The 27,894-nt window shown below is 41.2% G+C and overlaps 1 protein-coding gene and 1 long non-coding RNA gene across 2 annotated transcripts; both read left to right on the top strand.

Annotated features, from left to right (window-relative positions):
* The first annotated feature begins 67 nt into the window (after positions 1-67).
* Positions 68-3,804, top strand: LOC115363818 (uncharacterized). Its single transcript, XR_003928612.1, has 3 exons — positions 68-262; positions 1,548-1,663; positions 2,276-3,804. It is a non-coding gene; the product is annotated as an uncharacterized LOC115363818 (long non-coding RNA).
* A 1,139-nt stretch (positions 3,805-4,943) lies between these two features.
* commd1 (copper metabolism (Murr1) domain containing 1) lies at positions 4,944-20,768 on the top strand. The gene is made up of 3 exons (XM_030058129.1): positions 4,944-5,264; positions 7,340-7,633; positions 20,057-20,768. The coding sequence occupies exons 1-3, from the start codon at positions 5,088-5,090 to the stop codon at positions 20,162-20,164; spliced, it is 579 nt and encodes a 192-aa protein (XP_029913989.1). The 5' UTR covers positions 4,944-5,087; the 3' UTR covers positions 20,165-20,768.
* The last annotated feature ends 7,126 nt before the right edge of the window (positions 20,769-27,894 follow it).

Raw genomic sequence — 27,894 nt, 5'->3', positions numbered from 1 at the left:
ACAAAAAGCAATTTTATAGGATTTTTTTTTTTTTTTTTTTTTTTTTTTTAGATTCTGTTGGACCTGCTGCAGTCTTAACTTTGTAACTTGACTTTATCCTCGCTCCTCTGTTCTTCCTCATTTTTGAAACTGAAAGTAAAAGGACAAGTTGCCACTCCCGAGGGTTGGGACACCAGTCGCTCCAACAGCACTTTGCCTCCTTACACTCCTTACACAGGAGCCATCCAACTGCTGCTGGCCTGATCTTTTTCCTCTAAAGCAGGTAAATCACCTCCAGTTCTCTGTAATCTGTTTACTACTAAACCCTACAGGGTTTTGTACTGTCTAGACGAGAGGGCAAACTCACTACAGGTGCAGATTATCACGCCACACAACAAAGCGGAAATGCTGAAAAATCAAATCTGCACATAAAAGTAACTGTTTTTAATTTGTGTAAAAACATTTTCAGAAAAGAAGGGGTCGGGGTGAGTGCCTCAGGGGCTCAGTGTTTGAAATGTTTGACACGGTAATCTCAGGTGCTCTGCAAGGGAAAAAATCCAGAAACAATTTAAGAGAAAACTGACTGTCTTACTAAAATGCAGTGGTGTAGTCTACGTGATACGTAGGTATACGCCGTATACCCACTAGAAAAGGTCCCGAATTTCCGTAGGCTACAACCACTTAAGAATGCGCAGAGATACGCAGTGTTTTTTTTTTTTTTTTTTTTTTTTTTTTTTGACATAACGTTCACTTTCCAGTTCATAAATTCGCCTTCTCTGTGTTACGAAGCGGGCTCTTTTTGACCATAGGGACTTCCGTCAGTAAGGAAACTCACAGTAGTAGTGTTGTTTCCTGTTGTTTGCATAATAGTAACACCAGTGTTGCAGATATTTTAACTTTTACTGAAAGATGAGTGCAAAAAATATGCCATTTTCCACTTGTCTCTCCAAATGGCTGTTTGTTTCATATAATCATAAATACTGAAAAAGCTATACAGTTGCTGGTGGTGATGGTTCAGTGAACATCATATGTGGTGTGTACATTTAGACACGGATCCTTGATGCCGTTTTCAGTAGTTTATTTCACTCAAAGGATAGTGGATGATTTTTTCTGTACAGGAATTCAAATAAAGAAAAACAAGTGTTACAATTTAGAATATCAAACAGATAATAATAATAATAATAAAAAAAGGATATTATTTGACTTGCGTCATTAATGCATCCACCAACTGAATATGATCACTTCTTCGAACTTAAGTATTGGTACTTGGTACTAAACAAGGAAACAATGTTGCTTTACCATAGATAATACATCACATGAATAATCAAAAAAGGGAAAAAGTCCATGAGCAACTCACATGAGGTCTCCTTTGTTCCACTGGTGTGGAGGGAAAAAGGGGTTGGTGACCTGTGGGGAGGAGCTTTAAAACTTGTGGGCGGTGTCTACTGGTGATTGACATGCTTGTGATTTAACAAATGCCATGCACATTTTTATGATCCTTTTTTTAGCTGCTTTATGCCAGTACTCTGTAAAAAGGCACTAACCTGGACTAGCCATCTTGTGTATAGATGGCTGCTGTGTGCTGGATGGTTGTGGCGCTGGCCTTCTTCCTGTCTGCAGGGACTGGTGTGGATGTCGTGGACCAGTACCAGCTTCAGACGATTTTAGCAGACTTGTTGGGAAGGTGAGTCAACATGCTCTATATTCTACTGAAGGCTATGGTTAGGGCTAGGATTAGGCTAGGGTGTGTCTTTGTGCAGTACAGTGTTTTGGCTATGGGAGGCAGTGCTGCGCATTTGATAAAGAGAGTAGAATACTGTATATGGCAGTCAATGGGACTAAATGCTATAAAATGATCAGTGCAGCTGGTTCCAAATATTGAACAGTAACTGGACTGTTACTGTCATTGTTCAATGGCCTGTTATTCATATTGAAGACAGAATTATAAGCTGATGTGAAATTATGTCAACTTCAGAAAATTTACACCAACATTGAGGCTATGTGATGCTGACCAGTTGCATATCCAGAGGGGAAAAAAAACACTTTCCTACTATATTGTTTCAGATTTCATTCATCTAAGCTCATAGCAATGTGAATCTTCTTCTTCTTTAGTGAGCTGATTTTATGGAAAACTCCTATTGACCACCATTTATTTGATTCATTTTACTCTATTTAGCCTAGTTTCAGTGCTTTATGTCGCCCCCTGGAGGTGGTCTCAGATATTCTTGTATGTGGAATAGCTCCCTAAAGGTAAATTATCACTGGTAATATTTGGTGTAACTGTTTCCTTTCACAGGAACAGAATAGGTGGCCAGTTCAGTCTGACTGTAAACATCGCACTGAACCATACTCAGCACCTTCAAACTGCCCTGAAGCAAGTCTTGGATGCTGACCCTTGGTCCGACGTCCACCTTGAGATGCTTGAGTGTACACCGGTACCTGGGTGGTAGCCGCCGGAGCAGACAAAATAAACAACCGTCATGCAGAGCTGCGCGTTCTGGACAGTTTCCAAAGCTTGCATAATAAATGTGAACGTAAACTTCTGCTCTTCTACTCTTACCTCTCCCCATGTGATCAGAAATGTACAAACGAACGGCATCGTGATACAATCATTTCAAGGATTAACGTCACTCAGAATTGGCATGATTATGCCTTTGTGTTTTCCAAAATATTCAAGCCCAAAGGTTCTAATCCCATTAGTGAGGAAAACCTGAAGGGATCCCTTGAACGACTCGGGAAATCCAAAAACATTGGGGGGTCAGAAATTGGCCTTGCCAGTATATTCCGTTGTGATAAAAACGATAATGTGATGACGTGTAACAGCTGCTCCACCAGTAGACAAGTGACTCACCAGTGTATTGCAGACACTTCACGACCTGGTCCCAGTGGTGGTTTTAGTGGTGGTTCTGGTCGGGGCAGTGGGCAAGGGGGGGCTCAGAGTCAGAACCAGAGGCAGAGGCAGGGGCCGGGGCTCAGTACCAGCCTAGGGCAGAGGCAGGGGCGAGGTCGGTATCAGGGCTAGGGTCAGTGCCATGGGCTCTGTAGGAAGGGGAATGAATATTTTGTAGGTAGGTTTTATGCTTCCTTTCATGTGTTGATGCCCCTTAGAACTGCAAAATTACACAGCCACAAGAGTACAGTCACTTACTGTTTGTTATCATTGGGCCAAATTATAGTAGTGAACTGCACTGTGTCACCTTGCTTTATGTATTTTGCCCATGGAGGTTTACAGTGACCATGTTTTAGAGTTATTGCTGGTAGTAAAACAATGAGGAATACCATTTAATCCTTGCAGCATTAGTACCTTGCACTTGAATATGTTTGACTGAAAAAACTTTACCAAATTCTTTAATATTCTGTTATATTTAATTAAATCTTGGCTCAGCATCCAAACTGGTCTGTCTGTCTGTTTATCATCTGGAAACCCCTGGATAACAGTCTGTTCTACTACTTATTATCTTTGATTATGAATGGTAAAAACAATAGAAAATACTGCCTAACCCTATAAGAAGCTCTGTGCAGGAAACACTGCAGAAAGCTTATATGCCTCCATGCCTCCTTGATGTTGCAATCTTTCAAGCTGTCTCTCCTTCTAGTAGTAATCTTTGAGGAAGGAAACTGAGGAGGAGCCTTTTCAGGAAGGATTTTTTTTTTTTTTTTTGAATGCCACAGCCAGCTCTTATCAGTAGACACAATATCAGTACACAAGTCAATTGATCACCAGCTGTCATGTATTAAACCATTCGATTAGGGCAAGATTCTTTGCTTGCAATAATAAAATTGCATATTGGATTTTTTCTGTACATTAAAAATGTTGACTTTTATTTGATTTGATGCCCTGTGTCTTGTGTTTTTTCATGTTTTATGTTGGAAAAGCTTCACTTGATTGCTACTACTACTTTCGCTGCGTTTACATGCAACGACAATAACGAGTTCAAATTTTATATATTCAAGTGCTGTGCAGTGTTATAATCCCCACCCACATAAAACACCATAACACTATTGGACTCTTACATTAAACAGGAACAGGGTATTTACCATCTTGTTTTCTCTTCCACGCTTTGTCTAAAAAACTCTCCAAAACAAAAACAAACTATAAAAAGCCCCAATATATCAATAAAATGCATAATAAATTGCATGTAGTGTATTGTGCAAAATAATTCTTATTACAGCACAACACTATAACTTCAATTGGAATGTTGTAGAGTTTTTATTAATTTCATGCATTATCATCAACCAACTATAGCTGTGAGAATATTGTGATTCTTGGCTCAAATCCTGTATCTAGTTGTTTAAAGTTGTTATCATCCTGTATATAGTTGTTATAGTTGTTATAGTGGTTTGTTTACTTGTTTATTTTATCGCCCTTTTTTTGGTTTCTCTTTTGCCGGAGTCAGATTCCCTGTATGTGAATGTATACTTGGACAATAAAGTAAGTAAGTAAGTAGCATTTATTTGTATAGCACTTTTCACAGAGAAAGCTCACAAAGTGCTTTCCAGGATCAAAAGGAAAAACAAACATGATTAACGCTGAGTCTGATTCTGATTCTGAAATCACTAGGATTTCCTTCTCACCCACTTTCATAGTAGACGAAAACTTAGTGTTCACTTTTTTATTTTTCTTGTAAATTTGTGACTTTATCATCTCAGCATTTCCAAGAGTTTCCCTCATAAAAATTATTTATGGTGGCCGCCGATACGCCGTTGTACATCATTAATTAAAAAATCCATTATCATTAACCAACCGCAGCTGTAGATCAGTTGACTAATTGCTCGCCAGGTTTGTTCCTTATGAGCCACCGTACTTGTAGTTCTGTTTGCGGCTTAGCCAATCAGCGGACTCTATTCTCAGTCTACTGTAGTTCGGTCATGCCAGAAGACTCTCACGGCTTTTGTTTATTAAACCGACGGCTCACCCCCCAACCTCACACACACACACACACACACACACACACACACACACACACACACACACACACACACACACACACACACACACACACACACACACACACACACACGGACAGATTTATACAACAGCGTCACCGTGGAGTCTCGTGCTCGTGCTCTCGCTCTCGCACCGCATCACGTGACCAGAGCAGGCCAACATGGCGGCGGACGCGGAGGCCACCAAGTCTCTGAGCGGTTTGCTGAACGGAATCGCCCAGAAAGTTTATTACAACAACGAGGAAATCACGGAGGAGCTGCTGAAGAGTGAGCTGTACCCCGAGCTGAGCCAGGACGAGTTCACGGCGCTGCATGAGAAGATGAAGGCGCTGCTGAAGGTCGGAAAGCCCGTCAGTCCGTCCGCACACACGCTAGCCGCTGCAGCTGCCGGGACGCTGACAAGCTAATTAACTCCTAATTAACAATCAACAAGCCTTTCCCTTCGTCTTAATCTCAGTGTAATTAACGTGCAGCCTGTACAGCTGTGGAAACTAATGTCTGTCATGATGCTGGGACGAGATGCTTTTAGCAGACGATGCTGTTCCCCTGTCATAACAATAATAAACATAATATCCTAATAACTAGGGCTGCACATTCACTTCAAAATGTTTTTGAACCCAATTTCTGTCTTGTAAACAAACAATATTGTTCACTACAAGTGCTTTGATTGGTTAAGCATGTTGGCTGAAGCATGTAAACAACTGATAAATCTGTCAAAAGAGTTTGTGCCAGATATCTCGATATTGATATGATATATGATATGACTATGGGTTCACACTCATGTGAAATGTTAAGTGCAGCATCAGTGAAACATAAGCCTTCTTCATGAAACAGCATAATAATAACAACAACTGGATGTTGAAAATGCAGTAACTTCACAGAGTATTTTATTGATCAGGGCAGACCAGTCAATTTAGTCTTAGGCTGACCCTAAGCCTAAGCCTAAATTTGATAATTGTCCATATCAAATCAGATCAAATCAAATCAAATAGCCTTTGTTGTCATTGTACAAGTTGCACAGCGAAATTTGGGGTCTGCACCTCTGCTTGGTAAGAGAAGACGTTACAAGCAATAGATAAATAGCATGAAAACAAACAAACAAAAAAAAAAAAACAGTAAGAACAGACATAGATAGAAAGTTATTGCACATGGGAAAAAGGGCACATATGGCTACTGCTGGTTTAACAGCTTGATGACTCAGGAATAATAACTGTTTTTAAGTCTGTTGGTTTATGTTTGTGTTTGTGTTTCTATAGCTGCTTTTTGAGATATTAGCATCGCACATGTTCGTGTCTGGATAACGATATGATAATGATATATCGATTAGCCCCAATTAAAAACTGACCGGACCGTCCTCGGTCTTCAAAATGACAAGTGGATGCAGTTTTGAGTGTCATTCTTCTTTAGAGGGAAAACCTTTGCATATCGAGGCTGATTCCTCTTCACTTTGTGTTGTCTTGTCAGTCTCTGCTGCTGTCAACAGGGGGCAGCACCAACAAGCCTTTCACCGTTTACATTTTAGATGCCTAGCTGTTGTTCAGTGACTTCAGCTACAGGATCAGAGCCACTTCCTAGATCACCAGCAGTACAGGCAGTTACAAGGTCAAAGGTCAGGTGTGCCAGGTGTGTCAGTGCAGTGCTGACTCATCAGAAACACCAGAGGCTGCTCTCCTGTTCATCTTCAGTCGATGGAAGATGTTTATAGTCAATATTCTGTGTTGATTGTCAGTGTCTGTGCTTTTTCTGTGGCAAAAATGGCACATTTGTGAAAGGAAAAGTCGCCATTTAGACAATGTGACATTCAAACGCGTTGTTGAAGCCCAGCTTGATTTAAAAAAAAAAAAAAAAAAAAAAAAAAAAATATATATATATATATATATATATATATATATATATATATATATATATAAAATAATAAATGACATTTTTATGCTTACACCTGGAATCTGATTACATACTTTTTTTTAGAATCAGTTGTGATGCAGGGCTTCCCATCGTCAACCATTGTATTGATCAGTTGTACAATAACTATTAATATGATTAATGAATATGTATTATTTATTGTAGTTATTAATTAACATTAAATTTAAGAAACTGCATCATATCCAACATATCAGAACGGGACAGTGCTGACTGGCACTAAATGAGCAGTCGTTTCATTTATCAAGTAAAGACGCCAGACTTTTTCTGTCACAGCTGCTGAGATTTGCTTTTCTCTGCTTCTTACAGGTAAAACATGACACCTGTGGGGGTGTTTTGGCTGTTGGTCAGAATAACGAGGCGATTTGATTATTTGAAAAGAAAAGACAAGCAGTGAAAATAATAAGCTGATATTTGCAGGTGTAAGTGATATGTTGGGTGTGCCCCAGTTTAGAAAATAACGATCGTCCTCGTCTCTTGCTCCACATCACAGTCCATCGCCACGGCAGACATGGACCACGGCCAGCTGGACGCCTTCCTCACCGCTCAGACCAGGAAGCAGGGCGGTGGGGGGGTGAGCGCCGAGCAGGCCGCCGCCTTGTCCCGCTTCTGGAAGAGCCAGCGGGTCCGGGTGAGGGAGAGCCTGCTGGCCCAGAGCCGCTGGGAGCCCGGCCTCAGGGGTCTGTCCTGGAGGGTGGACCTCCAGACGGCGGCGAGCCGTGGCGGGACGGCGAGCCACGGCGGGCCGGTGGCCCTCATGGAGCTGGAGCTGGGCCGGGCGGGACAGGTGAGACGTCAGTTCAGTGTTCACTCCCAGGCTTGGGGCGATAACGTAAGATATACTCATCCAAAGTCCCAATCAGAGTCCAGGCCAGACAGTATGGACACGTGCCAGTTAGGATGTTAAAGGGATAGTTCACCCATTTTGAAAGTGTCATATGATTTCTATGGCTGGGACAATTGGCTTATCTCCTCATTTGATACTATCATGATACTTGAGTGTTACAATTCTACAAGTATTGAGATTGAATATTATCATTTATTGTGAATTTGGTTGTTTGCTTTCTCCAAGGTTAGTGTAATTTTTGGTGAGAGAGAAACTGCCATGTCTGTTTCCAGCAGGGTCCCTTGACCTCTGACCTCCAGATGTGTGAATGAAAATGGGTTCTCTGGGCAGCCACGGCTCTCCCCTTTGCAGACACGCCCACCTCCTGCTAATCCCATGCAGTTTGGGCCCCAAAGCCTGCAGTCCACATGTGTTCTTGTGGCCTGTTGTAAAATGGTGTGTGTGTGCAGACTGGGGCCTAAACAGTCTTGGAGCTGCATCAGTTGGCTTTGACTGGAAAGCTGAGACTCTTGTGGATTCAAGGAGCCACATTTGATTCCTGTGTGATGATGTTGGCCCCCATAGCAGCCATTTCACTGCAGGCAGAGACTTTTGTCAAACTGGACATACAATACACATCGAATCAGCACCCAAGTATCGTGATAATATTGAATCAGGAGATAAGCACACCATCCCGGCCTTATTTAGTTAACCAGGACACTTTGATGAAATTACCAGCCTCTTTTCAAGTCAGACCTAACCAAGAAAACAGCAAACAATACTGTATTTATATCTCTTCATTCTCTTCCATAGCAAATCAGCTCTCACAGTGACACTTGTAGCTCATAAATTAACACCAACAAAGGAGGTTATGCCACAAAAACAAGTCCTGGTACCCATTTTATTAGGAAATTAAACATCTCTTTTCTTGTAATTTTTCTATTTGAATTGGAAAGTAGATCCGGCAGGTAGTGTCTGCATGAAACTTTTGGATAGTAACCTTACGCCACCAAGAAACAACCTGATGGTCGTAATCCTCTTTGCTGGTGTTGTTTTATGCACTGAAACTGTGACGTTGGGAGCTGTTTTCCTGTGGAAGTGAATGGAGAGATTCAAATCCAGTGCTGTGGATTAGCAGCCCAGGGGAGCAACGGAGCAGCTAATGAGGAGATTTCAGCACCATGTGGGCTCACATCACACCCAGGGAACTAGACAACACACACACACACTACAGCATACTGTCCCTTAATGTGGACTTTACAGCCCCATTCACTTTCTGTGGGGAGAAATGAGACAGTAGCGAGGTGGCTCGTGCCGCACGAAGCATCGCATTGCATGACGATGTCGGCACGACCAGCCAGGAGATGAAACGCTGTACGGCAGCAGGCCTGTTTCTGGATGTGACCGGATTACTGGTATGTTTTAATAAGCCTGCGTCCCTCGGGGAGACTAAATTTACCCAATCTGGGTCCCGAGCTGAAAAAAAAAAAAAAAAGTTTCAGAGCCCCTCCACCAGGATAAAAACTCAGAGGAGCGAATCTCTGGGTCATGCTGATATGGAGAACAATATTCCAGAATGTAAATCCATTTAAGAAATTATCACCTGAGGTCAGGATCTTAAATGACCGTCAGTCCAGCAGCGAGCGCCACGGAAAAATCCACCCCGGCCGTTTAATCAGTCATCAGACTTACGCAAACTTGGGCAGACTTCAGTGAGGAATACATCGGCCTGTAAATGAGTCTTGGCAGTTGAATAAAGACATGAACGTCAGATGCTGGCCAAAGTTAATCCTTAATTCTTTCAAACCTAGAAAATCCAGGCTGTAAAAGTGTTACGGAAAATTAATAATTCAACTGTATGTGTCCTGTGGAACAGAAAAGTAGTCAGGCAGACAGTTGCCTTTTGATAGATTTTTTTTTTTTTTCCAAACCGAGAAGATCTTCATATCAGCAAGTCATTTAGTGTCATATTCAGATGGTAAATCTTGTTTTTCTTCAAAATCTGACAATAGGATGAGATAATCCCACTTGTTTCCCGTGCAGATTCACTTGTTTTAGGATTTTTTTTTTCTGGGAACAAGTATAAATGTGTTGAAACGAGGCAGATCAGCCACTGGGATCAAGAAAATGACACTTGATTCAATAAAATTGATAAATGCTGGAAAGAAGTGGGATTATCTCATCCCACCGACTGTTTTTTTTTTTTTTTTTTTTTTTTTTTTTGAAGAAAAACAGGATTTGATTTGATTTGATTTACTGAAGATGAGACTGAATTCGTAAGGTGGCTGGTACAGTCCTGAACCTGTCAGCCATGTTTCCACTATTTTACCACCGGCTTAGTTTTTCGAGTCCAGGACGAGCTCACAAGTTGACAGATGGTTATCTGCCAAATGGTCTTGTGCTGCTCGGCTCTGCCCGTTAGTTTGGTTTCAGCTGATAAAACTGGAAGCTTCTCTTCTCCGAAAGCGCGACAGCCGTGATTCCAGGAAAAAAAAAAGAAGAATAAGAAGAAGGTGGACATTAAAGACCACATGTTTGACAGGGGTTTATTAGGCTGAATAAAGTGTGTCATAACTTCTAGCAGCCATTTATCATTATTTTTGATATTTACAGACAAAATGAGTAATCGATTAATTGGAAAAAAAAAAAAAAAGTCACTAGATAAATCAACATTGAAAATATTAGTTAATTGCAGCGCTAATCAGCTTTTTAAATTTTTTTTTTTTTTAAACATATCCACTCAGTGTCACTTTCTTCAGCCTTTGTCCAGTCTAATGCAGCTCAATGCAACAGCTCTGCCATAAACTGTACCTTTTAACAAAGTTTGTAATGTTCAGTTTTATGTAAATTTAATTCTGTGTTTATTACTGAGGTTGTAGCTTGCAGAGGTCTTGTACTGGACTACATTACACTGAGAGGTGTTTATGATTTTTTGTCCTTCCCTATTTAATACACATGAGGGGGGACAGAATAGTGGAAACAGCTGTCAGTAAAGTGCAGTCCAGTCCAGCAGCAGCACTAACTATGAGCTCAATGCCAAACACAGAAGTGAATGAACACCTCTGTTTCCGTGACAACAAGACAAGATGAGCATTATAGGCAGCAGGAGGGGAAACTTTATGGCACAACAGCTGGACTGGATTAGATTAGATTAGATTAGATTATACAGGTGGAGCTGATAAAGTGGCCACTTCTTTGCTGCTTAGATGTAACTCATCTGCAGTCTGTCACAAAAATAGAAAACATAGGAATAGGAAATAATAAAGCAAAGACAATATATATTCTGTATAAATTTTGTCCTAGAGATTATCAGCTTTATCTTTGTTTTTTTTTGTTTTTGTTTTTTTTAAACTGGTATTCAGAGAAGGGGCCTTGCTCAAGGGCAGCTTGCCAGCTTGTTCAGGGTTTTGGAAATCGCTTCTGTTTTTTTCTCTTCTGGCTTAGAGGTTCAACCTTTTTGGTCCCACTCTTATTTTTAGCTTAGCGTTGAATCATCTTTTGCGGTGTTGTTGTGGTACACAGTACAGTAATCCATATCATTCATTTATTTATCTCTAAATTGTTTTATGCCCGGTGACGTCCACTCCCACGGCACAGAGGGATCATGGAGATTGTTTCTCATGTGTGCCAACACAGGTAGAGCTCGATTGGTTTAAGAATTGTTTACCAGTTTGTTTATTGTTATCTTTCTTTAAAAAAAAAAAAAAAAAATAGAAGAAGCCAAATGTCAAAATGCAGTTAACTACAGAAAAATGAGGGGAAATTAAATTTTCCTTATTTGGGTTGTGAAATCGCTACAGATGCAAAGAGCCCAGATGTTCAGTGGATTATCCATCAAATGTCTACCAGCAAAGCGGTGTGTGTGTGTGTGTGTGTGTGTGTGTGTGTGGGAAACATTTTTAAGGCAACAGCAGAGGCCAGCTGTTGGGATCCGGCGGGTCCAGCTCTGAGGCCGGCTATCTCTGTAACCCCACAGCACGTTTCATTTTCACGATTTTACAATAAAAATAATGTAAAGGCAGAATGAGAGGGATTTATGAACACAACATTTGAATCTGGCCCCTCCTCCCTGGCTAAGCTGAACGCCGGCAGTGAGTTTTCATTTCCTAGGATGGTGACGGCATGAAATGACCTCCCAAAATGTAACACTGCCATCCTGTGAGAAAAATTAACCGTTAACCAACACACACTTCTAGTGATGATTGAGAGGAATTATTTTTTTATGAGTCTGTAGTCTCGTCTAGTTGTTTTGTATTTAGGAAAATCCTCCTCTTTCTATCTTGAGAAAGTGGGGGAAAAAAATCTTATTTTAGTAGTTTGCAAGATTTTGGTCGTACCTCTGCATTTTAGGGTCGCAGAACCATAAACACTCAAATACCCATCATGCCTTGCGCTGCACAGCTCGGCCACCTCCACCCATCTCCATGTAGTCCATGTTTTTTACATGAACCTTGGTGGGTGAAAATGATCTGTGAGAGCTGAATATCTTGGGGTTAAGATGTTTGATGGGTCAATTATTGATTTTAGGGTGAACTGTGACTTTAACCCGCGGAGTTCACAGCAGCAGAGGAGGACTTCCTGTCTGCGGAGGAAGTGCTGCTGTCGCTGAGCAGGTTTCCTCCATGTTCTCCTGGGACTCTCGGGCAGAACCGTGTTTTAGGCCTCATCCACATTTTGTGCTGTGACCCAGAAGGCCACGCTGCTCTTCTTCATTACACAACTTAGAGCATGAAATTAAAATAACCACTCGGTGAATTTTCGTGTATTATAACAATTTCAGGTAAATTAAATTGCAATGAAACTGACCCTTTGAAGCCTGAGCAGATTCACTGAAGTATAGGGCAATTTAAAAAAAAAAAAATCAAAAGAATTACTGTAACATTAGTGAAAAAAAAAGAAAAGAAAAGAAACATTTATAACAAGCTCCCTGCCAATCTTCTTCTTTTTCTTCCTGTTGCTCCTCCTTCACCTCGTCCTCCTCCATCCCTCTGTTACCGTGTCTCTCTCTTTTTTTCCCTCCTCTTCTTCTACCTTGCACCTCCTCCTCCTCTGCCTCCTGCTCCTCGGCTCCTCCGGGTTTGATTCTGAAGTCGCCGTCCCTGTTTCAGCGTAGCTCCCGGGCTCCTTTCAGACGGTGTAATAATCTAACGAAGAAGAGGAGCGCGGCCTACTTTTCCACTCGTCACCGCGTCCTCCACTTCTCCTCCGACCGGCGGCTCCTCAGAGACCCGGAGTGAAGATCTCCTCCAGCTGAAGGCGCACGGCCGGCTTGTTAAATCAGCCGTGATCAACATTTCTCTGTTCCCGAGTACGACCACAACTTCATGTGGAAAAGCTAAATGCTAAAAGGCGAATTAGAGTTTGTAATATTTTGAAGTTTAGATTACCGGGTGACTTGATGCCTGTCTTTTCTTTTTAATGCTTGAAGTTTGAGTGTTTCTGCAGGAGCCGCCCTTCTCTTTGCTCGTGCTCTCCACCCAGTTCTTCCTCCTCTTCTTCTTCTGCTTCGTCCAAACAAACCAGAAACCGCATCACTTCCTGTGCGGCAGTGAAGAACCACCAGACGCCGAGTGTTTGGAGCAGACCGTGGAAATCATTATTGTCACTTCACTGATGAGAGTCTTGTTGATCTTCTGTGGTTCGGCTCCGAGGAGGCGATGCTTGACGTCCGTGGAAGCTCTCCAGCTAACAACGCGTGTTTCCATCGGCGTATTTTTACTCACATTTTGAGTTATTGATTTAAACCTTTGGCGCATAGCAGTCACTACAGTGGACAGCTGTTTAAAGTCATTTTCTCCTAAATGCAATGGTTTCTATGGTGGAATTGCATATCAGCTGTTAGAATGCTCTCTGCTGCTCCCCTCCATTGAGGTTTATGCAGAGACTGTCAGTTCTTGTTGCTGAAAACATATTAATACTAGTATCATGACATGGTAATACCAGTCCTGCATCCTTAAAGAAGTATGGAGACTCACAAAAGTGTTCATGCCCTAAGAAGAGTAAAAACACATAAGAGAAAAATCTGGACTCAGGCTTTCATAGTTCAAGGATTCAAGGATTCAAGGAACTTTATTGTCATACCAGCTCACATTTACACGTTAGTGGTACGAAATTAGGACTCAGGTCCCGGTATAAGCCTAAATAAATAAATAAAGCAAGGTTAAAAAAAAAAAAAGAGAAGTGTTAATATAAAATATAAAATATACAAGTATAAACAGTATATATAAATAAATATAAATAGCCTATATAAATATAAACAGTATAAGTTCATGCATGAAAGGGTTAAAAACAGTTGATGAAAACAGCAAAATTCGAAAAAGCTACCTTCAGTTTCGCAAAGCAGTTTTTACGCCCCCTTGAGGTGGTTACTGCTGTTTTTGAAAAAGAGTTAATGCATTAAAAGTTGTTGTTTTTTTAAGCAATTATTTATGATTAATTATTCGTCCTCCTCAGTCTCCTCAGCCAATATGTATTCACACAGTTTGCACCAGAGTAATTTTCGGTGTCTTGGTGAGATTCGTCCACAAACTGTTGGAGTTGGTGGAAGCCTGGCAGCAGGTCTTGACCGCGTTGAGCTTTGGCGTGGTGATGTGTGTGTCAGACTGTCCGTCCTTCCTGCTGCTCTGTTAACTTGGCCTGTTAGATCGCCTGTGCAGTCACACCGAGACCTCTTTCTGCAACGGAGAGTCAGCTTTGACAAATCCCCTCTGTAAAAGGAAACCTACGACTATTCAGGGAGAAAGAAAAGGGCCTGGTGGGTGTTGTCTCTGCACAATAGTCGCAGAAAGGAGAATGATAGAGCCTGTTCTTACTGTTTTTTGTGGCTGGTTTGGATTTTGTTATTGACACTTGAAACCAGAAATTAGATCCTGAGCTCTTTTTTTTTTTTTTTTTGCAAAACCTTGCTCACTCAAAGTTCACTCAAAGGACCACAACAGTTATTTTGAATTTTTGGCCCGTCTACTACAGTTTTGCAAATTCCCTTAAACCATTTTGCAAATCGAAATCCCTCCATTTCCAAATGTGAATTTTTGGTTGAAGCAGCCGCCTGATAACGTTCTGCTTGTGCGGCGAACGAAGTCCTCCACATTCAAAAACCACACAGCTGATAATTGGCTGTGGAGAGCAAAACGTTTCCACCGGGGAAGGAACTTTTCAACTCCACCCAGTTCCAAAAAGTCATAACCCAACAGTGCTGCTGCTTTTAGGAAAACTCATGTGGAGGACTTTATCCCGCTGATGTGAAGAAAGTGTGAAGGCTCTGAAAGTTCATGTTCATATCGTAGTGGAATGAATGGAAACCAACAGCTGGAGGAGAGGGAGGAGGAATGATGTGGCAGCTCTGAAATCCCACGAGATCAGCAGGATCATGAAGTTTACACATTTCGTAGACATCACACTAAACGTGCAAAAATCAGCGGCATGGTCCTTTTAATATATGTTGTGGCTGGTAGGTTTGTCTCCTTTACCAGCAGCTTGAGCAAGCGGCCCCGTCACCGTTTGAAGCTCCAAGTTTTAACTGGCAGATCAGATACTGAAGGTTGTTGGTGAACTTTGGGGTTTTTGCGCTGAAAGTGTCTTTGTCGTCGGTGCGTCTGGTCCTGCTGACGTTCATGTCGGCTCGTCCCTCAGGAGTCTGATGTGTCCCTGTTCTCTGCTAATGGAGGGGAGGTGGGGGTGGGGTTCATCTTCCATTTTCCACATCTGAACCAGTCTGCAGGTCCCCTGGCACCGAGAAGCAGGTCAGCAGACTAGAGCAGAACGCCCTTAACGTGCTGTATTGTGCTATACCGCCACACGCTATACGCTATTATTAGTCAGATGTATTCAAAACTAATTATAGCCCATTGTAGCCCAAAGGCTGGCGACGTGGGCGTACAGAGTGAATATGTAACACCCCCTTCAACAGCTCCTTCAAGGTGTCCTTAAGCAGCCCGGCTCTCAGGTGAGAGTGTGTGTGAGTGTGTGTGTGTGTGTGTGTGTGTGTGTGTGTGTGTGTGTGTGGATATGAAGCAGAGGGTTTGAAGAAATAGAGCTTGTACACTGAGGAAAACCCTTCCCTTGGTAAATAACATGAGCAAAACATCTCTCTGTGCCTGCAGAACAGAACAGATTTGATCTGCTCAAAGGCACAATGAGTACAGTTTGTCATTGTTATTGGCAAAAATGTCAAAAAGTACATCTAAAAGAAAAAAACAAACAAACATAGGTGAGCAGTGCTGTGTGTTGCATCCCTGGACCTGACTAGTTTGATTACCACTGACATTACAGACCCCATGAATTGGACCCCTACTTTCCTGATTTGATGTATTTCCTAGTGCAGCGACGGATCATCCACAAGTGTAAACCAACTGGGAGAGATACCCCAGTTTTATTCAAAGGGACAGGTAGATGAGAGGATTTGTTAAAGTTTTATCAGTTGAAATTTTAATTTACTCCCACTAATGCAGGATGATGATAAAGTGATAAAGCCCTTTGAAACTGTAAATAGTGATTTTTTTTGGGCTCAAAATAAACTTGAAACCTTAAATGTCTGTGCCAAAACAGATTAAGGCATCCGTTGTGCAACTGTTCACCCAAGGTTAAGATAACTGAGGGAAGCGTTTGCAGTGTGATAAGCACTTCTGCCGAGACCCACTTCTACTTCTGACTGGGTTATGTTTCAAACAAGCTCTACTCCAATTTCTCCACCCAGCACCTCTCTATTATACATGACCATAACAGGCAAACAGAAATGTCTTTTACTTCTAAGGCCCGAGTGCATTGTTTGAAACTGATTGTCATGTTGGCGATGCAGGAACTGGAGCTTATCTCTCCGCTGCACTCACCACGAGGGCATCAGCTCCACGGCTGAAATGTGAAGTGTAAAAAAAAAAAACGAGATGTGCTCCTTCTCGGCGCCAAGAGATGCTCCTCCGGCCAAACAATAGACGGTTGAAAGAGATGATCGCTGTATCCATGGCAACCAGGAGAGGGATCATCGCGCAGAGACGTCCATTCTTGGGAACAATTGCAGGAAACAAAGCCGAGGACAGATGGCAGAGTCTCATGTCATGCCTGAATCAAACTTCATTCATTTTTAAGTGGCGCGTAATGAACACAATGCAGGGCAGCAGCCCACGTGGAGGGAACGGGACGCCCCATGACAATGAGTGACAGGGCAGGAAATGGACACTCGCCAAACACTGGTACATTTTTTCTGCAGGTGTGGTGGGAGCCTGTTCTACCTGTAGCTTCTCTGGCAACTACAAGTCGTCACAGAAGATAAACAGATTTATAATTTGCCTAATTGGCCAGTTTGAAAAAGGAATTGGCTGTGCTAAGAATTTAGTTATCTAGTGTTAAGGACTGGTTTACAAAACTAGTGTGCTAAGCCTAAAGTCTATGTGATAAACCTTAAAATCTAGTCGGCCGGTCTAAAACAAATCTACATAAAAATAATTTGTGCAGTGGTTTTGGTATAAGCGTGTTCCTTCCCTGGCATTTATAAGTAGTCTGAAAGTTTGGTTGGTCTGAGAGTCTCGTCCAGATAGCTAGTCTGAAGTCTGACTGACCAGTTGAAGGTCGAATTGGTTGATTTAAAAGTCATATTTTCTGGGGTAACAGGCTAAGTTTCTGGTTTAAAAAAAACAAAACAAAAACAAAAACAAAGGCACTTAGAGTTTAAACCAGCCAATTAAGACTAACTGGCTGTTTTTTAAAAGTTGACCGCTTAAAAGTCGGGTTTTAAAGGCTGGTTTAAAGCTCTCATTGGGTTTTTAAAGTCTAATTAACTGCTTGAAAAATCTTATTGGCTGGTTTAGTTTCTGGTTTAAAGGTCTAATTTTTTTTAGGTCTACTAGACTGGCAAAAGTCTAATTGGCTTCTAAAAAAGTCTAATTGGCTGGTTAAAAGTCTAATTGGCTTATTACAAGTCTAATTGACGACTTTAAAAGTCTAATTGTCTTTTTAAAAGTTTAATTGACTGGTTAAAGTCTAATTGCTTTTAAAGTCTGAGTGGCTGGTTTAAAGTCTAACTGCCTTTTTAAAAGTCTAATTGTCTGGTGAAGTGTAATTGCCTGGTATAAAAGTATACATGGCCAGTCGGTGGCTGCAGTGTGGATGCAGCAGCAGAACAGGAGCTGTTGGTCTACAGGCTCAAGCTAAAGAACATAAGAACTCGTTTTATCAAGGAAATTCCTTGAATCCTTTTTCCTGTTTGAATTCTTTTTATGGCAAACTTCACCAGCGGCAACTGCAGCCACCGTGACCCCTGGTAGTGTTTACACAGCGTCTTTGTTTCTGCCCTAGGCTCGTATTTCTGCAAATATTAAATGAAATAGTACAGCTGATTGTGTTTTTTTCCACCACCTGACTGACGCATGCCCCAGCCCGGCTGCCACATGCTGTATATGTTCTGTCTGTGGTTTCCTTAAAGTGGTTCTCCACATGCCCCTCAATTTTTTTTTTTTTTTTTTGAATCTGCATCCTTAGTGCAAAGTACTCGTCGCTCTGGAGTTTTTTTGCGCTGCACCTCCCTTCACCTATCACTCAGTGTTGATTTACCGAACCAAAACCAAAACTTGGCTGCAGGTTTTTTTGCTCTTAAGGCACATCCGGCACGTCAGAGAATGAGATTAAAAGAAATGTTATTGAGAAGAATTTTCATCACTTCTTGATGAAATAAAAAAACTGTTCAGTAGTTGTACATGTCAAAACTGAGATGTTTTGAGGGCAGTGCTGCAGGGCGTAGACCTCCTAAGTGATGTCAGCGCTGCCTGAACCCCGACCACTGCAGCCCTTTGTTATGCCTGTTTTAGTGAGGAGGGCGGTGGATCCTCAGGGGGAAATAAAAGGTCAACAGCAGAAGCCAAATAGAAGTGAGCATCATGTGAAAGCTGTGAACCTTAAGATTAATTTAAGATGCAGCTCAGCTCTGTGTTATTGTTATAAATCTGTAATGAACATTGTGTTTTGGGTAGGCGCCTGTGTATTTTTTTATTTTTTATTATTATTTTGTTTAGTGTGTATAAGGGCTAGAACATTATGATAGGAGCACATGAAGCCATTCCCAGGTTCAATTATGTGTCAGAAGTTGTTGCAGCAATTTTTTATGTTGATACCATTTGTTACACAGATTTTGTGCAAAATTTAATCATTTTTGAGCACTTGAGAATTTAAAAAATGGTCAAAGATCCCTTCATTAGAACATTAAGACCTTGAGGAACACCAGAGAAAAATCCATGCTTTGATTTGGTATGAAAAAAAATCAGACGTGGAAGTTTCTGTAATTTTTCGGTGATTGGATGGTGAGTGTTGTGGAAATGTGTCTGAAACTGGCCCTTATTGTCAGTCCAGCTGGAGAAGCAGAGCTCCTCTGAATGGCCTCGCTCTCTAGTTTGTGTCTGTAAAGTTTGATGAGGCTGTGATTCTCCTAGAGGTCACTAGAGGTCATGTTCTCCAGCGACGTCCAGTTTGACAAAAGTCTCGGCCTGCAGTGAAATGGCTGCTATGGGGGCCAACATCATCACACAGGAATCAAATGTGGCTCATTGAATCCACAAGAGCCAATTTGCCACAGTCTCTGATTATCACAAAAACTTTGTACATTTTTCCTTTGATTTTTACGAACAGTTTGTGAAGGGCAGATTGTTTATGTCACCCGCTGCTAACAAGACTCTTAGTCCAGCTGTGTGTTCAAGATCAAACGCAAGGCGAGATTTTCACGCGGTGAAATTACACGCAACGTCAGTGCAAAGACGCGTCTCGTGTTTTCACGTGAATTTAAAATTTTCAACTCGTGTGAAAAATTTGCGGCTGTATTCACCATGATGCAAAAATTCCCATTGCATTCGGTCTGAACACGGCATGACTCGCTCTCGCGGCAGACTAAAGCAGCCTTAATACTTAATCTGATCATCTTTGAAACTGTTGATATATAATAGCAGAAGTGACATGATGACAGAGAAGTTGCAAGTTCACGTAATCGTGGTGAAACGCTCTGTTGGGGAAAGATAAGACGACAGCATCAGGGCTTGGTTACTAAGCAACACCGAGACTCAAAGACGGGAGTTTATCTGGGTCGAAGTGTCGAGCTCGCCTTAAAGGTGTCGACTGGAGAGCAGAAATCCAACAGCCCAGGATCAGTAGACGGGCATTTCAACGAAACATCTCAACCGAATGTGCACAAAGGCCAAAGCCAGCTCTGCCCGTTCAGTTTCTGTGACTGACTTCATTTGCATATGTTTTGATAAATCAGCCACTAAACTGAACACAGTGGATTCCTGGACTCCAACCTGCTCTCTCATGAAGTCACAGTGAATAACAAACTGTCATCTCAGATGTAAAGTGATGTCTTGTCTCGCTTCTCCTCATGGTTTTTTTTTTTTTTTCGTTCTCCTGCAGGAGTCTGAGTTTGTGTGTCTGGAGTTCGATGAAGCCAAAGTGAACCAGGTGCTGAAGAAGATGGCCGACATCCAGGAGAGCATCGACAGCATCGTTCACCGCACTTGAGACTCTGTGTGTGTGTGTGTGTTTCAGAGAGTGTTTGTGTGTGTGTGTGTGTGTCTAAGTTTATCCGGGGACAGTATAGAGCGCCGGTGCGGTTTCTCAGTCTGAGAGGCGTCTGTCCTCTGAGTGACTCCGTCTCTCTTCCTGCACTCGGCTGGTTTCCTGTTTGCCGCACCATCTGGCCTGTTTCCTCTCGCTCTCCCGCGTCGGACGGAGACACACAAACTGTTCGCCGAAGCCTTAAAGGCGTTCAGGAACCAGCCTGAGCTCCGCCGGATCCACCACAGCCCCCGTGCCTCCCGTCAAGCTCACAGAGGCCAAACTGTTAGAATACATTCCCAGTTATATACGTATATACATAAATATATATATATATATATACATGTGTTTGTTATTTGACCAGCTACATTTGGATTTGTTCGCATTTCCTCTTGAAGAATCTGAGCTTTTTGAACGCATCAAACTCCAAATGTGGGACTGTTTTATTTCTGTGTTTGGTCGATAATGAGTTTTTTTTTTTTTTTTGAATATCTGATGCACTATAAAAACAATCTCAATGCTTACAATTTATTTACTCTTAAAAATTGAGTTTTTCTTAAGGCAGAATAATATAAATGTGTTGAAAGAAGGCAAGAATAAGGCCGATCACCACGATCAAGAAAATGACAAAAAAATGTCTGGAAACAAGTTGATGAGCCTTGGAAACATACTGTGTGTATTCTTCTATATGTATGTTGGTCTATGATGTTAATCCATAATTCTCTCAAATCTAGAAAATCCAGGCTGTGAAAGTGTCCTTTGAAACAGAAAAGTACTTCAGCAGAAAGTTGCCTTTTGCTTTTTTTTTTTTCAAAACCGAGAAGCTCTTCATATCAACAAATCATTTAGTGTCATATTCAGATGTTCAAGTCTTGTTTTTCTTCAAACGAGGTCTAAAATCTGCCACAAGGATGAGATAATCTGACTTGTTTTAAATGCAGATTCATTTATTTCAGTATTTTCTCTCTGGGAGTGAGTCTAAATGTGTTAAATCGAGGCAGAATGAGGCCGATCAGCCACTCGGGTCAAGAAAATGACTCTGGATTCAAGAATAATTCTGGAAACAAGTGGGATTATCTTTCCTCCCACTGGCAGATTTTAGACCTTGATGAAGAAAAACAGGATTTGAACCCTGAAAGGTGAGACGGATTGACTCGCTGAGATGGAGATTTTTTGGTAATCTGATTGGTCGAATCCTAAACCCACCAGCCGGGTTTTTAAAATATTAGACAACCTGACAGGTGTGTTCCTGCTCCAGAGGCACGCTGGAGGTCGGCATATGCATTCTGCACTCATCTGGAAATCAGCTATTATTTTTAAAGGCAGAAGTGTATGCCAGAGTTTCTGTAGGATTGAACACACAGATACCGAACATCAGCAGGGATTATTGACTGTTGATGACTCCAGTCTGACATCGTTGGTACTGACTCTCTAAAAACTCCAGTCAAAGTCAAGTCTCTTCCAGTCAAATGTTGGTTTTCTGACTCTGGAGACGTCGGCCTGTTTCACACACAGGGAGAGAATCCCCATCAGTCTCATGTTCAGTCGACTGTCAGAAGCTGTGTCCCAGTTCAGGGTCTGCATCCTTCGAAGTCGGCATTTGAAGGCCAGTTACGTCACAACACTGCTCGAAGGCCTGTCCCAATTCATCCAAAGTCCAAGGATCATTCAAATTCGCACTTCAAATGCGTCCTCCTTTTCAGCCGCTGGTGGCCGATTCGGAGGCTGCACCGCGACTATCCTTCTCGGGCTCCCGTATCCCAAGATGCTCTGCGTGCTGCTGCTCAGTCTAAAAAAGTGAACTGAAATGGCCACGGCGGCATCTAAATTCAGATTTCACTATTATAAAATATTCAGTTTTGACTCATTTGAACATCCAACGCCATATATTTTAAGCCAAAACCCCTTTCTTTACTGTTCTGTCTTGTCTGACGGAAAGAAACGTTATCTTTCTGTCTCCTGAGTTTGTTGTCATGGGAACGGGAACGGAGGATGCGTCGTCCGAAGTGCCTTCGGAGGACCCGGACTTCGAAGGATGCAGACCCTGAATTGGGACACAGCTAGAGTGTTTCAAAATCAAAATATTTCACAATAAAACCAGTCAGCAGGACTGTAACGTCCTCCCAAATGGGTGCAAATCAGCCCGGCGGTGAAAAAACAAAGTTTTTGAGTGTGTGTGTGTTTGTTTGTGTTCACCAAATTTGAGCGTGAACTTCAGGGTGTTTTGACATGATGTGGCGCTGTGGTGGGACAATCAGCTTAATATTCAAAATGCCAGTGAGGCGTGTGTGTGTGTGTGTGTGTGTGTGTGTGTGTGTGTGTGTGTGTGTGTGTGTGTGTGTGTGTGTGTGCGCGCGCGCGCACAGCAGCTGAGGGTCTGGTCTTTAAAATCTGCTTCAGGTTTGGGTCCAGAACAGATCGGTCTTTCATGTGGGGGTTTGGTCATTTCATGTGACTGTGATCATGTGTCACTTCTGCTCCATCTGCATTTTCACTGCATAATGTGATTTAGTTCCTGCACACACACACACAGCCAGCAGCAGCGACTCACACACACACACATATTACAAGGAAAAGCAGGACGTTTTCCAGACATCTGTTTGTTCCTTGATAAAGCAGGTTTGAATTGCGGGTGCCACAGTGTTTGTGTTTGGAGGGTCACTGCTGATATTTTGATCATATTTTGAGACTGAAGCTGCCAATAGCTGATTTTTTTTTTATTTTTTTTTTTATCTGTATTCTGTATCTTAATATTTGCCTTTTTTATGCCCGACATACTCTGAGTTTTTCTCTCACTGGAGGGGGAAAATAATCTGAAGCAGCTTTTGGAGAATAATGGGACACTTTAATTTTTAAAAAATAATTTACAAAATGACTGTTGAACAATAAAATAAAATTTCACTCAGAAGTCCAAATCTTATGAGGCTGTGCAGGCTGTTTTTCTGTATCATAGTGACCGACTGGTACCTGATCAGTTATAAAAAGTCAATATTGACTTAATATCAGTCAAACCAAGCTTTTATCTGGATAAACCTGCTGTGGGTTCATGCCGCTGTGAGCTGACATTCAAAACCCAAGGCAGGGTCGTGATCATTAACAAAAAAAAAAAAAATTGCTCTTGGTGCCATAAACGGAGGGTTAGATTGATTTTTCTCCTGTCTTCTGTACCACAAACTGAAACCAAACGTCTTCTTTTTCCTCTCCAGAGATATTTTATATTTTCTAAATGACAGTGCAGCAGAATTGAGAATAAAGAAGCAGCTGATGACTGGGATCCTCTGTGTGTCTGTGTGCTGAGGTTATTATGGTTAACTACAGCTGAAAGAAGGTGTGGGTAAAAAAAATCGTTTTAGTTAACTGGAGTAAAAATAAAAACTAGAAAACTAAACTAACTAAAAAAAAAAACAGTCAATAGTAGTACTCAAGTGTGTGATGATTGTGCTGATGTTTATTTATTGTTTATTGATTGACAAAGTGTTTGTGTTGGGATCATCATGCCTGTTCTGAACTTCTTCAGTCTCGCCCCCGATATTAAAATAAAAACCAACTCCCCTTATGAAAATGTCACATGTGAAATATGCCTGTTCGCATGTGAAAATTTGAATTTCACATGCGAATTTAACATTTTGTCATATGACTGGCAATATTCACATGTTAAACTGAGATTTTTACATGTGCAAAGAAAGTACAGTCACGTAGGAACTTTAACTTTTCACACGGGATTTTCAGTTTTCACATGTGAAAAGAACAACAACATGAAAATCACATGTAAAATAAACCACATGTGGCTTTGGAACATGTGTTGTTCATTTTGCTTTTTCACATGTGAATTGATAACATGTAGTTTCAGGTTTAATGAATTTTTTTTTTTTTTTTTTTCGGCACAATTTGCACAATCAAAGCAAAAACGAAATAGCAATAGATTGTACAGGTGAGATACAGAAAACCCCTAGGGGCTTATAGGAGAATCTCACCTCAAAATTTGATTACATAAAAAAAATCTACGTCAAAAAATGTCAACAAACAAACAAAAAAAGAGCAAATATACATTAGATCAATGCAGTAAATGTGTGTAAAAGTGTGTAAAAAAAAGTATGGACCTATGTGAGTAACGTGGAAAACCAACATGAAAATCACGTGAAATCATGAAATCACATCTGGTTTATTTCACATGTGATTTTTTTCATAAGAAACTAATAAAAAGTGGACTAAAACTCAACATTTTTAACAAATAGAAACTGAAATGAGCAAATCCGCCGTGGAAACTAAACTGGACTGCACAACAAGGAAATGAAACTAAAAATAGAATCTGATGATAAAACTCCTCCACGTCCTGCGTCCTTCCACCTGTGCAGGTGAGGGCTGCAGCTCGTCAGACTTTGCTCAGGTGGGAATCAGGTTTCCTCCTCGTCTTATCGCAGCAGCTTCAGACTTCAGAGCGTCTCCTGACCTCCTGACCTCCTGACCTCCGCCACTGAGCTTCCTGAGCAAAGTCTGTCCGGTCTGTGGGCAGGAGGGTGGGCTCCTTCCTCCTCCCTCCCTCCTGCCTCCTCCCTCCTCCCTCCTGCCTCCCGCCCGTCACCTCAGACTCAGCTCAGTCTGTTTTGATCAGATTTACACCTTTGAAAAACATTTTTGAGAGTTTCAGTCCACATCAAATCCCTCTCATGTCAGTGTTTACACGGTTAAGATAAGATCAGATAGCCTTTGTTGTCATTGTACAGCGACCTATACAACGAAATTGGAGGTGCCACAACTAAGGGTGCATCTTTTTAATAAAAAAAAACAAACAAACAAACAAAAAAAAAACACAAAGACAAGAATAAACAAATGTTACGACAAGACGGGCACAACAGATGTCATAAATAAATAAAAACACGACGTGAGACTCAACTGGTGATAAATAACAATAAATAGTAAAAAACAAAGAGGGTAAGGCAGTATGTTATTGAGGTAGTATTGCACATATTGATCAGGATATTGCACATACTCTTAGGTGTAAAAAACAACTGGCTGTGTGACGTTTTATGTGAGTGTGAATTTACTTTATTTCAGACACAGAAAAGGTCCATACCAGTACAGAAATAATAACAATACAAAACAAAAACAGCAACACAAAATATGAAACATGGCTGTTCACAAAGCTACGACGGCGTATCAGTCATGGCACGGAGAAAAAAAAAAACAAATTACTCAGCCGGGGAGGTGAGGAAGGAGATTCTTCCAAAAATAAAACTTTCGAGATTAAAGTCGCAAAAACACTCACAAATTTATGAGAAAAAACTTGAAGATTATAAGACTGAGACTATAAAGTCACAGATTTATGAGAGGAAAAAACGTGGTAACTAACTGATTAGTTATTGAGTGAAGTTTATTGTTGTTTTTTTGGTGTTTTGTTTTTTTGTGCCAAAATGAAGTTACCAAGTAGATTTTTTTTTTTTTTTTTTTTTTTGGTTGCTGGTCAGACGTCACTTCAGTCTCTGATCACTCCCCGTCAGACTTTATTTTTCACTCTTTATAGAAGAAACGATTAATCGGTTAATAAGATACCTGCCAGTCAACTAATGAAACTGCTGAGTCCTTCACCTCTGCAGACTCTGAGACTCTGAACGACGAACTGGAATCAGATTTTCTAGACGATGGATGAAGGTTTTCTTTCAGTATGTTGGAATAAATCTCAGCTGTAGATAAAGTATCACCTGGTGTCAGGTACATGGGGAGAAGGCGCTCCAAAATAGTCTCATAGATGTACTTTTCTAATTTATGTTTGAAAAATGAAAACCCACACTTTTGAATACAAAGATATCCAGATTTCTTTGTTTTTACATTTTTCAGTAAAGCACACTCGGCTTGACAAACACAGGTAGCTTCTCATAACGAGCTAACGAAGCCGTTTGGGTGAAACTGCTGTGACTTTTGTGTTTTCCAGAATGAACTCTGTCAAAGAAAGACATCCACATGTGGATCTCAGTTCTCATTTGACACTCTTCACTGAGACCTACTTTAAGGACCTTTTATTCACCCGGCAGCCACTTTGTCTTTTTCCCACTCTTGACATGAGTGTTTGTTTGTTTGTTTGTTTGTTTGTTTGCTGGCCTCGTGGTGTTTCCATCAGAGGCAGAGTCGCTGCAGGCTCCGCCCGCTTCGCTCTGATCTGGAGCGAAGCAGCAGCAGCAGCAGCAGGTGAGGCTTGGCATCGTGGTCGTCCACCAGGTTTCATCCGGCTATTTTTAGTGATGAATCAGTGAGAGGATGAGATGGGGGAGGGGTGGGGGGGGCAAGGGTCAAAGGTCAAACTCCCCCACTTCCATGAGAGTGAGCTGCAGCCGTGGCAGCGATCCAGCTGAGCAACAAACACAACCTCTAAAACATTTCTGCATCTGGTTTGCCAGGAAAGATCTGTGAGATTCAGTCAGTAGCTCTATAACATCCAGCCTGAGAAATCATTATTATTATTACTATTATTATTACTATTATTATTATTATTATTATTATTATTATTATTATTTTGTCAACCAAATATCAAACTTAATCTGCCATCATTTACAAAGCACCAGTTTGTTCTCATCCAGAGATTTTCTGTTTGCAGGTTTTGCTCTTTTCAAATGTCGGCTATCTTACTCCGACCTTCGTTTGATGCCAGATTCAGCAGGACAGGATCCATCATCCACTTTGTCTCAGGTGAATGACATAATGTGCTTGTTGCCGTGGCAACACTGACAAACTCCGCTTTGAGCACTTGAAATACGAGATGCATGCAGGTCTTATGACTCAGGATGTGATTTTGTGGCACAGATTCATGTGTTCCTCATCAGAAGTGGAGGTCAGAAAATATGAAGCTGCAGAGTGGAGCCTGTCTATACCCGTCTGCACTCATCAAATTTCCATTTTTATTATGTTTTTCTTGATTCTTACATGTGAGAAAACTTGGCCTATCATTGTGGGTAGCTACAAACAAAAAAATCTATTAAAAATTATTAAAATCATCAGTAAGTCAGCATGCAGGCAGTTCAAAGATGTTTTTTTTTCTTCCCAAAGTTTGCTCGACAGCTGCTTATTTACATCAGCTGGCATTTTAGATACACAAGCAAGTTTATTAGTGCTTTATATTAGAATATGAATAATAAAACAAGTTGACATAAAACCATAAAAAAAAAAACCCTGACAAAAGCAGTAAAGCATGAGACAAGATAAAGAACAGACACATCTGCTCTTCCGGCTGGCTCACCCAAAACAACAAGGCAATATAAAGTAGGCGACATTTAAAACTGTAAAATGTGAATAAAATAAAAAATGAATGATTAAAAAAAATAAATAAATGAAATCGTAAATAACATAATTAACATAAATAATGAGAACAGAACACCAAAATAAAATGAAAAATACAAAAAAACGCAGCCTCATCACACCTTTTTTTTTTTTTTTTTTTTCCTAAAGTAGACTTGTGCCAGGGGGCGCTGAGGAGTGAAACCTCTTCGTTTTTAAAACATCTCTGGTTTTCTGAGATGTGTGCGTGTTTGACATTTAAGCCTAAATTCTGGCACTTTTGTTCTTTTGCTTTTATATTTTCTGTGACCTCCGAAGATGATAAAGTCATTTTTCATGTCATTGTGACTTTAATCCTCCACCGGCTCTCCCATTCACACCGAGGGAGGAGTCACTGCGCGCAAAACGCACGGCAGGAAACACACACA

The sequence above is a fragment of the Myripristis murdjan genome, chromosome 1 (assembly GCF_902150065.1).
Source record: "Myripristis murdjan chromosome 1, fMyrMur1.1, whole genome shotgun sequence".
NCBI lineage: Eukaryota > Metazoa > Chordata > Actinopteri > Holocentriformes > Holocentridae > Myripristis > Myripristis murdjan.
Note: the sequence above shows the minus strand (reverse complement) of the source record. Positions and strands in the feature narration are given on the sequence as shown.